Source organism: Eleutherodactylus coqui, chromosome 11 (assembly GCF_035609145.1).
Source record: "Eleutherodactylus coqui strain aEleCoq1 chromosome 11, aEleCoq1.hap1, whole genome shotgun sequence".
Lineage (NCBI taxonomy): Eukaryota > Metazoa > Chordata > Amphibia > Anura > Eleutherodactylidae > Eleutherodactylus > Eleutherodactylus coqui.
The window spans coordinates 91676728-91695322 of record NC_089847.1 but is presented as its reverse complement, the minus strand read 5'-3'; the positions used below and the strand labels follow the sequence as shown (position 1 = coordinate 91695322).

At 44.5% G+C, this 18595-nt stretch overlaps 1 protein-coding gene across 1 annotated transcript in view; it reads left to right on the top strand.

Moving 5' to 3' along the window:
- The window catches only part of CHID1 (chitinase domain containing 1), a 397709-nt gene that overhangs the window by 30473 nt on the left and 348641 nt on the right, over nt 1-18595 (top strand). The window contains exon 7 of the mRNA XM_066583038.1: nt 14171-14232. Within this exon, the coding sequence (XP_066439135.1) occupies nt 14171-14232 (62 nt within the window). The remainder of the gene's footprint in view (nt 1-14170; nt 14233-18595) is intronic.

The window sequence follows — 18595 nt, the reverse complement described above, 5'->3', positions numbered from 1 at the left end:
TCTTCTTGCTTTTTTTAGACGCGCTTGCGCAGATGGATCTTCTCCCTTCGGCTCCGCTCGGCAGCATCGGCGTTTTGGCTCCGCCCCCTTGTACGCGTCATCGCGTAGCTCCGCCCCATGACGTGTGCCGGTTCCAGCCTCCTGATTGGCTGGAATCGGCACGTGACGGGGGCGGAGCCACGCGATGACGCGTACAAGGGGGCGGAGCCAAAACGCTGATGCTTCCAAGACCAGCCGAAGGGAGAAGATCCATCTGCGCAAGCGCGTCTAAAAAAGCAAGAAGACACCGAAATTAGACGGAACCATGGCGACGGGGACGCTAGCAACGGAGCAGGTAAGTGAATAACTTCTGTATGGCTCATATTTAATGCACGATGTACATTACAAAGTGCATTAAAATGGCCATACAGAAGTACTTAACCCCACTTGATTTCGCGAGACAACCCCTTTAAGTCAAATGCAAAATAAAAATAATGGGAACTGAAGTAAAGAAAGAAACAAATATTTCCTGCATTCTAAACATACAAGTTATACCAGGAGATACGGCGTTAAAGTATGGAATTATATAGATTACAGTCATCCCATACAGCAGTGCTTCGAAAAGAGCATTCTCTCTGTAAGTCAAAATTCGCTGAAGCATCCATGAGCAAAAGCTACGTGTAAAGTCAGCACACGGAGCCGTAGGCTTTGGGCCCGTGTAGTAGTATAGAATAAAATAAACCTCTGGTTGCCGCCTGGAAAGCTTCAATAAGTTGCAATTGATGAATCCTTTAATGTATTTTCCTTATATTATTGAGTGCACAGTAGTGTGAACGGGCTTTGATCTGTTTAGCTCATTAGCTACTAATTACACCCTGCAGCCCGGCTCATTAATACATGAAATACCCATTCTAAGTACTTAGCCTCATTCACAAATTGCAGATTTGGTCAGTATTTTGCATCAATATTTTGAAGCCAAAACAAGGAAAGGGTCATAATTACATGGGAATTATATCGGAACACTTTAGATTCCATGTCTTCTATATACTGGTGAGAAGCAGCCGCTTGTAGTGCCGGGTGTGCACAGTGGTAGGACGCACTCACGGATGGGCACAAGGGTATCCAGGCGGTGGAACAGAGCTACTGGGCATGAGATCACAAGTTAGGCAGATGTTCTGAGAAAGAACCAGAATACCACCAGGGGGCGCAAAGACAAGTATGGGACAGTAATGCCTCACACAGGAGCATACAAGCATTTTTTTTAATCCAATTGAAAAATTAGCATTTTTTTTGCTTGATCACACAGGGAAATGCAATAATAAATCATGGGGCAATCCCTCTAAACTAGCCAAGGGGGAATTGCAAAAATAAGGATCACTGTGATTGGCTGCTGATGGAATTGACTCCTGTCGTGCAGTAGGAGGTAGAAGTCAGGATTATGTGCTGCTGAGGAAGGGCAAAAAGGAGACTTTCATGCATTTTTCGTGCGATTTTTCTCCTTTTGTGTTAGTCAGTAACAAAGCATTTTATAAAACCAATGATTTACAATGGTTTCCTTCCCATCTGCGATGTTTTCATTCCTGTGATGTTGAGAGGTTTAACTTACTGCCCTGTTTTTTTTTCTTCTGCTACCAAAAAGAGGATTTTTTTACTCACCAGAAAATCTCTTTCTCGTCTTGTCATTGGGGGACACAGCAAAGACCGTGGATATAGCTACTGCCACTAGGAGGCGACACTAAGCAAAAAAGTGTTAGCTCCGCCCACTGGCTATATCCCTCCTGCCGACACCCGGCTAATCAGTTTATATGCCAGCAGTAGGAGTAGCGACGCAGGAACAAAAAGGCAACAAAAGTTTGCAATATGACACAAAGGTTATAACTGTAATGAAAACACAGCACCATGTGTGACTTACAGAATCGGGGTGCTGGCCAGGACAAAAAAAAAAGGTGTCTTATAAATAAGGGGAGGGTGCTGTGTCCCCCAATGATGAGACGAGAAAGAAATTTTACCGTGAGTAAGAAATCCTCTTTTCTCGCTCGTGTCATTGGGGGACACAGCAAGGACCGTGGGACCTTCCAAAGCAGTCCTCGAGGGAGGGAAAAGGAAAGTCATAAACTCATGCGGTCAGTTTACAGCCGTCTGTAAAACCTTCCGACCTAGCGAAGCGTCAGCTGACGCAAAAGTATGAATTTGGTAGAGCTTAGAGAAAGTGTGTAGGGACAACCAAGTAGCTGCCCTACACACTTGCGAAGCGGAGGCACCATGGCGGACCACCCATGAGGCCCCCACCGCCCTGGCAGAGTGTGCTGTCACCCGAAAAGGGCAGTGTCTTATCCTCTGCCCGGTAACCCCCAACCACGGCCGAGCAAATCCAGCGTGTGATGGTAGCTTTGGAGGCATCTCAGACCTTCCGGTATCACGAATAAAGAATCAGAGCGTTGGAATGACGAAGTCTGTTCCAAATACATTTTCAGAGCTTGCACTAGGTCTAAAGTCTGCAGAGCCCGTCCCCTTGGGTGGACTGCCGCCAGACAAAACAACGGCAACACAATGTCCTCATTAATATGGAAAGCCGACACCACCTTTGGGGGAAAAGAAGGAACTGGACGCAATACAACCTTATCCTGGTGGAACACCGTAAAGGGTGGCTTTGCCGGCAGTGCCACAATCTCGGAGACCCTTCGGAGGGAAGTAAGGCTACCTTCCAGGACAATAACCGCCATGGTACGTCTGTTAATGGTTCGAACGGATAAACCCGTAGGGCTTCCCAAAACCAGCTTCAAATCCCAAGGTGGTACCGGGGAGCGAAAGAGGGGTGCAGCTTGAGCGACCCCTTGCAGGACACAGCCGACCTGGATGCCAAGGGGCGCTAAAAAAGGACAGGCAAGGTGAAAATTTGTCCCTTAAGAGAACTGAGGCTGAGCCCTATTACCAACCCATCCTGGAGGAAGGACAGGAGGCGGTCCAAAGAAAAACACATAGGGTGAAAACCTCTCCACTCGCACCAAAGGATGAACCTTCTCCACATGCGATGATACACCTTTAACCAAGACAGCTTCCTATCCTTAATCATCATTAGGATGACCGAGTCCGAAAAACCATGTGCTTTTAAAACCACGGCCTCAACCGCTATGCTGTCAAACGTAGCATGGACAAACTCGGGGGGTAGAGGGGTTCTTAAGAGAGAAGATCTTCTCACCGAGAAAAGCACCAGGGAGCATCTGCTAGTAGATCGATGGGTTCCACGTACCAGGCCCACCGAGGCCAATGCAGAGCTATGAGCCTCACTGGAAGCCGTTCGATCCTGATTCTCCTCACGGTAAGAACTTGCCATCGTAGGGGCAGGAACGACTTGCCCCTCAGAATGCTGAGGGACTAACCACCATTGGAGGGAGCGCTGCTTCCTCGGTGGACGCATCGACAGTAGGGTCCACTGCCGGGGACAGGCGTGAAACTGGGCGAAAGGAATCGCCCCGAAGAAAGAGACCACCAGCCCTAGACATCTCGTCCGGTGTCGAATCGACCCCGGGCGTCGGGACAGCAGAGAGCGCACCTATTCCTGCTTCGTTTGGGGTGTTTAACATGATGCTGTCCTGATATGGAATCACAGCAATCCCTCTGTAATAGAGCTTGATGGCATAACCCCTTGATACGACCTCCCACAGTCAAGCGTCCGAGACCTGAGCCCCCCCAGACTTTGCTGAACTATATATAGATACAAGAGTGGCAGCATCCAGGGTGCAGTTCAAAAGATCTTTATTCTTCCCAAGCAGGATCTAAGCAGATTTCGCTGAACTGGGAAAGCCGTCCCCCCACTCTGTCCAAGATGGGTGGGAGCTGCCCCTCATGCAGATGACGTAGTCCTGGGGGCCTTAGCTGACCGGGACCTGACCGCCAGGATGGCCTTGGCTTGAATGATGGCCCTTCCTTTTGCTCGTGTTTCTGAGGGGTCTTCCTGACCTCCAACCTGTGAGGGCTCGGCCAGCGAAAGGAATGAAAACGAAAACGCCTATGCTGTGAGGCCGTCGATTGCTTGGATTGACTCTGCAGTAAAAGAGAACTCCTTCCCCCTGTGGCTTCCGAGATGAGCTCATCCAGCCTGGTGCTGAAAAGCCGAGAACATCCTAAGGGAATGCTGGTCAGCGACCCCCTTGGAGGAAGCATCCGTATCCCACGACTTTAACCACAGAATCCGGCGAGTTGCCATCGAAGCTGCAGACGCTCGCGCCACAAGCTTGGCCGCATCCAAGGAAGCTTCACAGAGAAACTTGCCCGCCTGTTCCATCTGCTGCACCCTATCCGCCAGTTCCCCCGGGGAAGCACCCACAAGGATTCCCCCACGTAACTGCTTCGCCCAATACGTGATGGCTTTACTGACCCAGGACGAGGCGAATATGGGCCTGAGGGCTGACCCTGCTGCCTCAAACACAGACTTCGCGAAAGTTTCCCATCTCGGGAGTCTTTGAGAGAAGAAGCATCCGCCGTGGGCAGAACTGTGTGCTTCACCCAGCGGGAGACAGGCAGATTAACCGCCAGCGAAGATGACCGTTTCTCCACCAGATCCAGCAGAAAAAGGTACATCACGTCCAAATAACCCAATTTGGAAAAGCATTTGTTAGAATCTTTCCATTCCTTTGACAGAACCTTGTCAAAGTCCTCATGGGGCGGAAAAGTCTTCGGGGGGCGCCTGGGTTACCTGAAAAAGGACATCTCCAGAGCAGCTGGCTCCTGCTCAGTGAAATGGAAAGTTTCATGAACCGCCACTATCACGCCCTCCACCATAGTGGAGAGTTTAGGAGCTTGCTCCTTTACCACTTCAGAGTCCACGGAGGACTCTGACAATCCCCCATACGGAACTGCTATCCCCCCCAAGGGACTATTGCGACCTCGAACCCAAAGGGCGCACCAGCGACGGGGACGACGGGGACCGGGAGGACACTTGTGAGCTGTAGGGCCTATCCACTAGAGCCTTGGGTATGCATATCCCAGGAAGGGCTCCACCGCACCTTGAGCTACAGCTGCCCCTCACCAGCAGGAAACCCAATGGAGACCGCTGTAACCCACCCCAGGTACTCCTTTCAGAGCCTGCCGCCGTCCCAGTACCAGGGGCGGTGGGTAGGGAAGGGGAGGAATGCCCTAGGACCTGGGGGAAATTGGGAGAGACAGGGAGAGAGAAAGGGAGGGTAGCTGCCCCCCCCCATCTCCCCCTTACAGAACTCTCCACCAGGTGGAAGGGCTCAGCAGAAAAGTAGTCCTGTCTCACTCCCAGCACAGATGAACACCCAGCTGTCCCCCGGCCAGAAAAAAGGAAGGGGGAAGGGAACATACTCACCTTTCTGTCCCTCAATCAGACTCCTAAAGATGGCGGCTCCCCAGCTCCAGCAGATGCAGACCACTGGAAAAAATGCGGGGGGCTCTTGCTGGCGGGCTGCATGCAGAAACTCCGGATGTGCCTCCTTTTCTTCTAAGGGGGCCGGGCAGACAACAGCCGGACAACTCCTGAACTGAAGTGTTCGCCCTCCTCGGTTGGATTAATGGGGAGAGCCTGCCTCCCCATTAACCCTGGCCTATCCGAAGCAAACATTCAGCCCTTATGGGTGAGACCGTCCTCCTTGTATGACACTAAGCAAAAAACTGATTAGCCTGATATGGGCAGGAGGAGATATAGCCAGTGGGCGGAGCTAACACTTTTTTGCTTAGTGTCCTAGTAGCTATATCCACTGTCTTTGCTGTGTCCCCCAATGACACGAGCAAGAAATTATTTTTGCTGCGCTTTTTTCTCCATGACATATAGGGCTATTATTTTATGATATCTTTTTTCATTGACTTTTTTTCCCTATTTTTTTTTGGGGGGGGGGGGGGGGGGTAAAAAGCTTAACAAAAGATGTTTTTTTAATTTAGAGTTTTTTAAACTAATATATTTATACTAAAATAAAGTATATGAATGGATTCCTCATTTTGTTTTGGATGTTTTGATATATATGTATGTTTTCGAATTAGAGAGCACATACGGCAACGGTTTGTGTTGTTGGTGGGTCATTTTTTTATGTATATAGTTTTATTTTATACTGTAATTTTTTTTTCTCTTTTTTACTTATTTTTGGAACTATATTTTTTTTTATCATCTATGACCCACGAGACATCATATAAGAGTTATTCACATGGTCTTTTTTTTTTTTTTTTTTAGTTCACACTTTTCCACTGTAGTTGTAGTATCCACAGAAGCCCCAGTTACAGGGAAAGTCATCCCCCTGTTGTGATAGTAGTCACTGGCAGAGCTGATCTGGGTCTGCAAGGACTCTACATCTCTGCTGTAACAGGGGGACCCGGCAGTCTTTTGATTACTGGGTTGCATAGTGGAAGAAATAATACTTCCACTTTCACTCTTTAGTACATAGCACTCGTTGAGCACTTTGTAGCATGGAAAGGGGAAGGCAGAAGTGGTTAAAAACTGCTTCTCCCGTCTTCTCTGGGTCCTCAGCTGTTACTAACAGTTAAGAATCCGACCTGCTCCTGCTTGATTTCTGCACTTGTCGCACATATTTACCACACTTGGTCCTTAAGGGGTTAATTTATGCTGCTCAATTTCACCATGGACTTTACCCCTTCAAAAGAGGGGGTGAAATCAGCAGTAATTCTGCAGGAATTGCATACCAAATACATGGCAGAAGCTGCACCATTTCTTGTGGATGTTGCCGTTGTGGATTTTCCACTGTGGATGAACTGCCTCATGTGTGCATGCCCTTAGGGTGTGTTCACACATTGGAAATTTGGTGTGGATTTACTATTGTGGATAATTCACACTAAAGTGTGCACCATTGATGTAGAGTTTGGACTGTGTCTACAACACTCTACATACGCCTCTTCAATTGAAATGGTGAAATGTACCAAATAGTGTGGGTTTTAGGGCTCTTTTACACGGGTGTAAGGAGACTTTATGTGTTTACCAAGGAGAAGACAATCCCAGATCTCGTGTAGAAGTCTGGGCCCAGGAGAAATACAAATCACACCAGCCTTGTTGCGGTATCAAATGATTTCTAATGTATTCAAAGGTGCATGTGGTTTATATACCATAAATGACATCACAGGAAAAGTACATACCTCCAAGATTAATAAGAATACATTATAGGTTACAACTAAAATGTTTACCATAAGTTACACCTTTTAAGGTGTAGCTATAACATACAAAAAAATGTAACAAATTCAGTGAAAAAGGGGTCTGGAGGGCTATCTTATCTTCTTTATCCATACCATTCACTGGTATAGAAAAGGTTTCGTTTAACCCCTTCACTGCTTATACTAGCAGCATGCTATATCTTTCTAGTCTACAATCTAATAGAAAAACAATTAACTGATACATTGATCTACAATTTTCTTAACAACGGGCAGAGGCATTTTTACGATTTCTCGTCGGTGCCGTAAAATCGAGTGAAATGACTTTTTCCCGCCAGGGTAAGTAGCGTTTTCTTGCCCATTCACACGACCGTGAGCGTGGTTTTTAGTGAAAAAATACTCTGCACCCCAGAAAACTCTCGCTCAGCCTAAATCCTTTAAATTGACTTCTAATGCCTACATAGAGACACCTCTAAGCTTTTTGCAGTGTGTGCCACTTCAAAAATGCCTCCCCTTTCCTTTTTTTCCCCAGCTCCCATAGGAGTCTATAGGACCTGCCAGCGTATATTGGCCAAAAGATAGTTCCACAACTATCTTTTTGCCAAATGTATATGCGTCAGAGCGTAATTTGGTCGCGTATGTTCCATTTTTCATGGTTCCACATTTTCATGTGCCGTATATTCGCCCTATGTGAACGGATGCAATGGAAACTAATGCTTCACATCGGTAGCATATATACGGACTGGCGTGAAAACACAGCTTATTAGCGCCCATGTGAAAGAGCCCTTAGTGTGGATGCGCAATAAAATCCACCACATTTTTACATACATTTAAGGTTTTAAGGTTCTAAAAAAGGTGTTGATATCTAATATGAGAACGTGGCAGTCAGTGACATCACAAGAAGTACCTGCCCGATAAATTGAGTGTTGGGGCCTACTGTGGCTGGACAGTGGCAGTTATGCCCTCGAATAGGGTCGGCCCATGGCAGATGTTTTTTTATGTCCCTTTTTAGACTCAACAGCGGTAGATGATGGTGCAGGTGAAACAAGGGGATCCTGGTTGGTATTTGGGGCCTCCATGAGTTTCGAGTATGCAGGTCTTACTGGCGAGGGACTTATTCTTGGGATCTTTGCCCTAGGGATACTGAAACAGTAGGCAGCTCTGCAAGAGACCCCTTTACCATAGGACATAAGTCCATCAGGTATTGTGCCCGATGACAAGGCTGTAGATGGGAGCAAATAGGTTTCCTGCAGTCACCCGACTGGAATGCCATCATGTGCCTTTAGCCGTGGGTTTTGGAGCAGTTTTGCCGTCGGCATTCTCTCCCCATAAAGAGGAAAGAGGCCACTGCGAAAATGAAAAAAGAATTGAGACGCTGCGTCTTTGTTTTCCGCGCCGCATGTCTGTTTCCGCACAGCAACAGATTGGCCGCAGTGTGTGAAGGAGATATTTGCAAAATCTCATGCACTTTGCTGGCTAATCCCGGGATTGGGAGCCGTGGGCGTAATTGTAATGCTGACATTTTGCAGCAAATCTGCGCCGTGGGAACCCAGCCTTACAATGACTAGCAACCCTTTTTGATCCGCTCTATGCGAAGCCTGCTTTTTTATTTCTCTTGGTATAAACAGTCACTAAACAACTGTGGTCAGCCGTCCGTAATACTAAGCTCGAATCAAGCACTTGATGAAATCCGCAGTCAAGCAGCAATCATAGCATGGCGAGGGTCAGGCCGGGCGTGCAGCTTTGCTTAAACCATATGACTGACTTTAATCTGAGGCTTCTTATTGCCTCTGGTTATCAGAACAGCCCTTTCTGGGTACCATCCCGGGCCGCATAACGGTGTAAGAACGGTACCCGGTGGCCTGGTAGACTCTGATAAACGATTCTACAGTACAGCACGTTGTGGACAATCCCTCTCCCTGACAATATTGGCGCCATACTACCTTAAATACTGGTGCTAATGTCAGCCAATTACCACCCAGAACCTTCACATGATCAGGTCCTGCAAAAGAAGACACATAACAATATGCAACCACAAGGAGTCGCTGCCAACTGCATTATCACTACTATACAGCAAACGCTATTGAACCCATCTTAAAGTGAGAGGGACAATAAAGGGGAGACATTAATTGCACATATACCCTCGCTGCATAAGAGCTGATGGCTGTGCTTTGGTGGCTTGATAGTTAATTGGATTGTCGGTGAATTCTTATGTTCACGCTGCAGTGAGTGTGGCTAATCGATGAGTAAAAGTTTGAAGTATTTGCATTAAATATATCTGGGGAAAAGAGGACCGCACTTCACAGGGCAACCCTGATATCTACAACATGCTGGCTCAAGAGCTGCTAGTTCCCTGGGGATCCCCCCTTCATGGATCTGCTCCCCTTTAGGTGTCGCACTAAGAACACAACACTTATACTGACATATGAAGAGCTGCAGCTATCTGCTGCCTCCGGATCTGGCGGACCATATTGTGTAGATTAAGCGGGCAGTGAAGAAAGTAAAGGCTTGTAGCCGACGGAGCTACTCGGCACCAAGATTCCTCAGAAGACGTCAGATGTGAGCCAACAGAGGCTTGTATTTGAAAATGTGAGAACACGAACGTCTTTCAACTCTCTACCTTTTTTTTCCTCGGGACAACACACCTGTATCTCCTGAAGAACAGACTAGTACAGTCCTGAAAAATGTTGATGTTTTCAATAAATAAAAGTCTCCTTCACATCTGAAGTCTTCTGAGGACTCTCGGTACTGAGCAGCACCTTCGTCTATGTTTGCCGTGACATTTTAAGCTCTACTTCGGAAAAGCTACTTCTATATCCAGGCTCCCAAAAAAGGACTGTTCAACCGTGCTGTACCTTGTAAGCCTTGATCTGGTTAATTGTCAAAGATTTCACTATAGTTTACTGTGTACCTATCGATATCAAAGCCTGGCCTTGTGTGCCGTAGCCGGGACCCTTCATACCTTAGCCGGCTTTCCTTCATTGTGTTCTTATTTTAGGTAGTGCTCCTAACCCTCCAGTTATCTCTCCACACCGCTCGGAGTTCCATCTGCTGGGCCTTTCATGTTACTTTATTTGAAGTCCTGTAGTTCTGCTCAAAAGACCTGAGCTCTATTGCAGATGTGCAAAACTTAAAGAGGAGAGGCAACTTTTGTAAAAAAGAAGAACTTAGTTTTTTTAGGACACGGCAGTTAAAGCGAATGCTTCTTATTCTTGCGCTACGGAAATCTGCGCAACCTGTATTGAGCGTACTTTGCAACTAAAGAAATGTCCACCCTTGAACACTGTTTTGCTTTTCCTATTCGCTAAATAGGTTCAAATTTCTGTGCTGATTATTTAACCCCTAAAGGACCAAGGGATGTAAATTTACAGAGCTTGGTCCTGGGCTAAAAATACGTCGCGGGATTAGTGCGCCTGCTCCTGAAATCTAGCAGAAGCAAGTTGGGTCCTCAGCTGTCAGACACAGCCAAGGACCTGGAAGAGAAGGCAGTTTTAAACCACTTCTGCTTTCTCTCTTGCTACAAACACGCTTCTATAGGAACCAATAAGTTCCTATGGATGCGCTCACATAAATGAGCACATCTAACAAAGATAATACATGCGTGGCTACAATGCCCACATCGCAGGTCCGTACTACCCTATCTTTGGTGCGCAATGTGCAGAAGTTTCCATTGACTCCTATGGTAGCAGGAATTTATGGAAATTCCTGCGCAGGGAATAGATTCCCCGCTGCTTACAGCACGGCATTTAAAACTTGCTGCCTAGAAGCACATTTTAAATGTCCCGCTGTAAACTCCTGCTAGTCCCCGCGGGGATGAGAGGACTCCCTGAGGGATCCCTTAATTCCCACGGGAACTAACAGGAATTTACAACGAGACATTTAAAATGTACTTCTGGGCACCACCTTTAAAAATGCCCTGCTGTAAGCAGTGGGGTATTCCTCCTGCCTCCCTGCAGGGCAGTTCCCCAGCAGCAGAGGAGGAGGGGGGTGGGAGGCAGTAGGGGACTCGCTCCAACTCTCTCCCAAAGGGATTTCCCTAAAGAGGGGGAGCTGGTTACAGGGCTTCCCTCGAGAGCGGAGGAGGAGGGTTGTGGCTAGAGGGATCGACCCTCTAGCCCTGTCCCCTCTTTGCTATGAGAGATATGTGCAAAGCCCTATAGTCCTGCCCCTCTCTCTAGCCCTCCCACTCTCTTTGCACTATAAGGCTATCCCATAATAGCCGGGCTATGGACTAATCCCCCATAGCAGAGAGAGCAGAGCTATGGGGGATTAATCCATAGCAGGGAGAGACAGAGTTGTGACTGAAACACCCTGGTTCTTAAGTGGTTAATATATCTTCCTAGTAGTTTGAGCTCTGTGTTTCTGATACAGAGTCGTAAACCTTCTTCATAGACAGATTCTGTCTACACAGCGCCCCCGCTGGAGGGAGCTTAGAGTTTTGATGTTACTACATACTGTGTATACATTTATTACTTTCCACTACAGTCTTCTTTTTTTTTCTCATCTTTTCTTTCCCATATTTAAAAAAATCATAAAGCTTTTTTATTTTTCTGGTGCGAAATAATGTATTGGAAAACTTTTAAACATTTCTAAGTGCAGTGAAATGGGAAGAAAAAAACCGCAATGACGCCGTTTTATAGTGAGTTTTGTTTTTACGTCGTTCATGGTGCAGTAAAAATGGCGTGTTCTCTTTATTCTGTGGGTCAGTATGATTATGGCGATACAAATTAGAGTTTTTATGTTGTGTTGCTTAAAAAAAAAAAAAATAGCTTGCTTTCTTTTGACCCCCATAACTTTTTTATTTTTTGTCAATGGGGTTGTGAGAGGGCTCATGTTTTTGCAAGGGAGCATGTAGTTTTTATGGGTACTATTTCGAACTAAAATTCAACAGCTTTTAGTTCCATTTTTTTCTTGAAGACGGGGTGACCGAAAACACAGAATTCTGGCACTGCTTTCTCATTTTCTGATACCATTCACTATATAGAATCAATAAAGTGCTATTTTCATAAATTGGACTTTTATGGATGCAGTGATCATTTTTTTAATGCAACGACTTACTATTTCTTATTTTTCTACTGTTAAAAGAAATCTTTATCTTTATCTTCACTTTCTTTTTAAAGCCCATGTGACTGGTGGTTTGACCTTCATCAGGTTAAAAGCAGCTCTTACTTTGGTGCTCTAGTAATAGTAACCCATGAGGCTGTGATTTAGCTGTACTATAAGGTCTCCGGATGTGGCAGCCATAGGATAAGCTCTTAGAGCCCTGCCGACCGTGCAGTAAGACCTGATGGTGGACACCTGGCGCACGTCCTTACACTCCAAAGTGTTAATGTGCCCAGTATATCATCTTGAACCTGCTCATTCTGTGGGTCCAACATTCCACAGATATTACGGAATGAACTGTGTATATAAAGAACTACACTAGCCGAGGCGAATCTTCATACCTTCATTGTCCCTAACGTTATAGACCATTTTATACAGGGGGATCACAACAGACCATTTATATAGCAGCCACAGACTCCGATGAAACAACAGGCGGACTTTTTATGCAAAACAGCCTAAGACTTCTCAGGTTGGTTAGCCAGAAAGTGTGAAACAGAGCATGTCTCCTGCATGGATGCACTGATGTTTTATTCAGCAGGAGAGGCTCCGCACAACTTTTATGGCTTTTCATAAATAACTTTTGTTTCGTTTTGTAAAATATTCACTGTACAGTGGCTTTTTATAAAAAATAAAGCGTAATTTGGTAGGGCTGAGCGCAGCGGAGCAGTTTGTCACAACCACCTCCTTGGCACTATTACCCAGTAGGAGATAGATATTTTCTTCAACATTTCTTGAAAATACTGAATTAGCCTGAAAATATGTTTTTGTGCAAACCATATAGTATAATAGTACAGAGTGTTTCCGCTGTCTGTATGCCCCGATCAGTTAACTCTATTCTGTAAACCTCCAGCCCTTGTACTCCAGCCTTGACCATTAATCTTGCATGTCAGAGACAATTACAAAGTTGCATGTGCAAAGTAAAACTTTACTGTGAGACTTTTTTAATTCTTCTACTTTTGCGGCTTTTTTCCTGGTAATTTTACAGCACACAGCTATTCAAAATTAATTTTCTTTCCTATGTAAATATTGTTGTTTTATTCTGTAATTTTGTTTTCTTTGTGTATGTAATTGTAATTATGTTTTTTACCATCTATGTCCCCCATGACGTCATGCAAGACCTTTGGGGGATATTCACATGTTTTGGTTTTTTTTTTTATTTTACACTTTCCCACTGTAGCTGGGGCATCCCTAGGAGCCTCAGTTGCAGGGAGAAACAACCCCTGGAGTGACATTAGTCACTCGCAGAGCTGCCAGGGACTAGTATAACCCTGCAGCTCTGCTGTAGCAGAGAACCCCGGTGGTCTCATGACCCCCCCCTTCTCCCACCCCCCGGGCTCCCGTAGTGAAAGTTACTTTCTAGTACACAGTGCTCATTGAGCGCTGTGTACTCGGGGAAGGAAAAGGCAGAAAGGGTTAAAAATCCCCCCTGCCTTCTCCTTCGGGTTATCAGCTGTTACTAACAGCTGACAACCCGTCCTGCTTCTGATTTATTGCAGAGACAGGAGGCTTAAATCCCTGCCATAATTTTGCTATCAACAGGGCTTTAAGCCCAGGACCAGGTGCAGTATATTTACCGTGCTTGGTCCTTAATGGGTTAAAAAGGTTTTTCAGTACACTTTATGGTACTTAATATTGAACTATTGAAAAATACAACTCGTGTCGCAACAAAGTCGCCCTCATATGGCTAGGTCAACAGAAAAAATAAAAAAGGTACGATTTTTTTAATTTTTTTTTTTTTTTTTTTTAAAGCTGGGGGGTAAAACCAAAAATGAAAAAACAAAAAGCAGCCATGTCCTCAGGGGGTTAAGGTACCAGGAGATGTACGGTACCTGTTCTTTTTGGTTATAGCTCCTCTTAACAGAGTTTCTATATTGTGACATGTTAAGATAAGAGATGTCTGTAGTAACCTCAGCTGACTGTATGTGGCGTGCCTGTACCCGTGTAATCTGTGTATGATCCCTCCTTGTATCACCAGGATGAACAGTTGGACGGCTTTGTGATAGAAGTCTGGAGTCAGTTGGGTGGACAGAAGAGACAGTAAGTGTTTTCTTGTTCTCTGCACATCATATTCACTGATTGGATTCTTTTAATTCTTTGCATTCCAAACTAGAGCATCAAAAATACGGGAAACCACCTAAAACTTGAAGGCTACGATTGTCCACTTTTTGCAATCATTTTTTACGTCTCTGATGCTTTCACAATGAAAAAAAATGTTGAAACTGTGCAAATAGTCTTCATAAAAAGGGACCCCCTACTTTGTGTGCATTGCTCTATGCAGGTCTTTCCATGGTTAAGGACTCATTCACACTTACATAGGAGAATACATATCAGATACAAATCTTTTATTATGGTTTGTGTTTTCAGATTGTAATTACCGTAACTCCTTTTTTTTTTCCTGCCTGCTTTCAAAATAATCATAACTTTATTTTCCTGTCAGCATAGCCGTATGAAGGCTTGTTTTTTGCAGGACGTGTTGTATCTTTTGAAGCTACCACTTTTAATGTAGCATGTAATGCACTGAAAACCTTAACCTTTTGCAATCCAATTTTGGACTCAGAGTTTCCTAGGGGGCTTTCTCTTTTTGCCATTATACAATGGCGCTATCTGCTGGCTGGAGCCAGTACTGCAGTATGGGACATGCTGGAGAGGCCCCCCCAACTACACAGCGGCCAGTAATATACAGTAAGAATACCCTGCCGGATGTCTTCCAACATCGAAGCTGTACAGCCTTCAATCAGAATGTCTTCAGACGTCAGACAGTGGATTGGAAAGGGTTAAAACATTTTTTTTAAGTGGTGTAAAGCAGAAAAAAAGCAATAGCATTCTATTTTGGGGGTTTTCGTTTTTCTGACATACACCGTGTGATGAAAATTAGATATTAAATTTTTGTCTGTGGGTCAATATGATTACGGCAATATGCAGTTTCTGTTGTCGTTGCTGTACACCCCTTAAAAATAAAATATCTTTAAAAAAGAAAGAAGTTACTTTTTTTTGCCATGTTCTGACTACCATAACTTTATTTTTCCTTTGGTGAAGTTGTCTGAAAGCTTGTTTTTTGTTTTTCTTTTTGTGGGATGGCCTGTAGTTTCTGTTGGTAACATTTTGGGGTACATGCAACTTTTTTTTTTTTCGTGCAGATGGATTGACCAAAAAAAGAGCATTTCTGGTGTTGTGCATTTTTGTTTCTGACCGAATTCACCAAATGGAAGAATTAATGCGTTATTTTAATAGACTGAACCTTTACAGATGTTCTAACAAATATGTTTGGGTTTTTTTCTGTTTTGATGTTTTATATTAAAAGGGGGAACTTTTTAAAAAAACTTTTAATATTTATCTTGTTAAAGAATTTAATTTTCTTTCACATAGGGGAGTCGAACTTGTACTCATTTGGTCACTTAAAAAATAAACTGCAATAGGACAGATTTGTAATAAGAAAGAATAGCAACATAGGCAGAAGCCATGATGTAAACCCTCAAGTTGCCATTTTTCTCAGCCTGCATATGTGGTCAACCTAATATCGCCATTCAATATCAAAATGATACCTGGTCTGGATTCTGCTTTGTGGTCTAGGGGAATTTGTATTTATATATAGGTCTCTGTTAGTTCAGGGGGGTCTGGTCTGGGGTCTGTACACAGGTGTAGGGGCTGTATAAAGGGTGGTAGGATTTATGTCTGGTGTGGTTTGTATTCATTTTGGGGTCTGCTGAATGGGGGGGCTCAAATGTAGTATTTGTGATTTAAAAGTTGTAGGTTGGGGGGGGTCCTATTATTTAAATGGGTGAGCATTTTGTGATATGTGCACCGCTTTGTGCTTCCCACTTCAAAATTTCTCCGATTTTTCTTTCTTAAAAGTAGACAAGTTTGAATATGACTACAGTATTTGATTTGTTTCATGTCTATTACCCTGGAGGCACGCATAGAAGTTTACATAGGAGCTGTGTATACAAAACAGTAAAGCCCCATTTACACAGGACGAGTATCGGGCAAACGATGCCTGACACTCGTCCCTGTGTCTCCGCGCTCCCGTGCTCCTGCACGGGAGCTAGCGGAGCTGGCTGGGTCACAAAGTGGCCAGCAGGGGGGTGGGGCAGTGCAGGAGATTTCTCTCCTTTTGCTCCCCCGCCCCCTCCATTGACATAACACAGCGGCCATTTGCTACTGAATGGCGGCTGTTTAAGTTGAACGATGAGCTTCATCACTGATTATTAATGTAGCATAAAGGATCAGCGATGAAGCTCATCGTTCAGTTTAAACAGCGGCTGTTCAGTACTGAACAGCTGCTGTGTTATGGCAATGGAAGGGAGCGGGGGAGCGAGAGGAGAGAAATCATTCAAAAGAATTTTATTTATGCGGGATATAAGAGGTTCAAATGGGAGTGTTTGGTTTCTGCCATTGCTGGGCTATCGAAATACGTGCTGCGATATTAATATATTGCAGCAATTTAAAGGGGGCAATGCGTATACCCGCAGGTTTTTTTCCCAGCAGTAAGACATATTGATTGAGTTCAGGACTCATCCCAGTCACAGAAGCTATGAGATGGAAGACTTTTCTCCAAAAAGCCTGTGCTATTGAACATGTCCACCAAATGTGGTGATGTGAGCCTATGTCGTCACAGCCTCGGAAACATAAATTGGAGATCTCTGGGTAGATAGCATTTAGCCTCTCAAGTACCAGATAAGCTCTCTGTACCACATTTAAGGATGTCTCTGTCAAAAAGACTTGCCAGCTATTTTTGAGTAAAGTCTCACACAGCAGTGGTGCCAACGGTCTAATGACAAGGGGGAATGCAAATCTGACTCCCATTGTAACATAAAGGGAAGCTTGGCATCTTTTAACATTCCGTTCAGAATATTATAGAAATGGGATAGGGTGCCTGGATGTGTGGAGCAGAATTTACATATGGCTTCCATGCGACTCATCTCTACCTTGGTTGACGGTGGTATGATGGAGGACCAATAATGGAAAACCTGCATTCTTCTCCGCCATTCTTCTGGAGGTGGTTTATATTGGCTATAAAAAGGGGATATTGAAATCATTTTGCCATGTATGAGAAAATTGTAAAGAGAAGTCAATCTGTTTGTTTGCCACCATATGAATTGTGCTGCATCCAAGTCGGGGAAAAAAGCTGGGTTGTAGAGTAGAGGGGTAAGTGGGGATGAGGTGGATTTTAAAACTATTTAAAGGTGTATTTAGACATAAAGATGATTGCTCAAAAGATGGCTTTTGAGCGATCATTTTGCATAAAACTTCTACTTGGTACTAATGCCTATTAGTACCAATTAGTAGCATGTGAGTCACCAGGAGCTGTATTCAGGGAACAGACCACCTGCTGTTTTCTGAATACATTCCCTTTGTTCTACCGCAGGGCAGATAGCTGAGACAACGTAATCAGCGCTACCCAGACAGAGCACAGCATGCGGTCTGTCTTACCAGCTGTTCTGCTGAACTATGAATTTCATGCAGAACTGAAATCCATTGTTTGGCAGAAAACTAAAAGAGCGGCACATTTACACGTAACGGTTATCGCTTAAAAGATGGCTTTTAAGCGAATTTTGAGCGATTATCGTTGTGTGTAAATGGGCCTCAAGTTTGTACTGTCTGATTACAAGACCGTATTAGTTTATCTGCCCCAATGTGTATCGCAGGCTCGCCACTGTCTCTGACAGCAGATGTTGGAGAAGATAAGGATTGGGCATTTGGATTTCAACAAGCGCTGCAGAATAAGTTGGCGCTATACAAATAAAGATTATTATTATTATTATTATTAACTGCCTGATCCTGTTGTTCTTGGGGCGATAAACGTCTGCCGGGCGTCTGCTTCCTCTCCTCCGTACATTCAGAACTCTTGCATGCTCAGCGGAGTGTGCTTGGATTATGGGGTGTTGGATGGGTAAGCTGTGGGTTGAACTAACATTTGATTGCCAGCTACAGTATCCAATGTGTATGGTCACCCTTATACCATTTTCCAATATACTTTGTTTTCATTAACTGCACTAATTATTTCTAATAATGGAGGCGGATATGGACTTTTCTAAAACATAGCAGTTTTTAACCTAATTGCAATTAATGTATGTAAATTTACAGTTCTTTGGTCAAGCGGGAATACATCTCAGTCTAGAGCTCTTTCCTCTAATGAGCCGAGCGCCTGTGTGTCCATCATAAGTCACATATTTGTTATCTGCTGGGAGTAAACAATGAAAGTTCCCATTAAAAAGCATTAAGCAGAGAATTTAAGGAAAGAAATACATATTGTACACTGAAAAATTGTTTTAACCCCTTCCCTACGTCCACCGATCATGTACAGCAGATGTTGGGTATCAGTGTATGGAGCCGCATGTGTCAGCTGATAGTAGATATCTCTGATTCAGTCCATTTAACCATTTGGATGTCATTGTTGGTA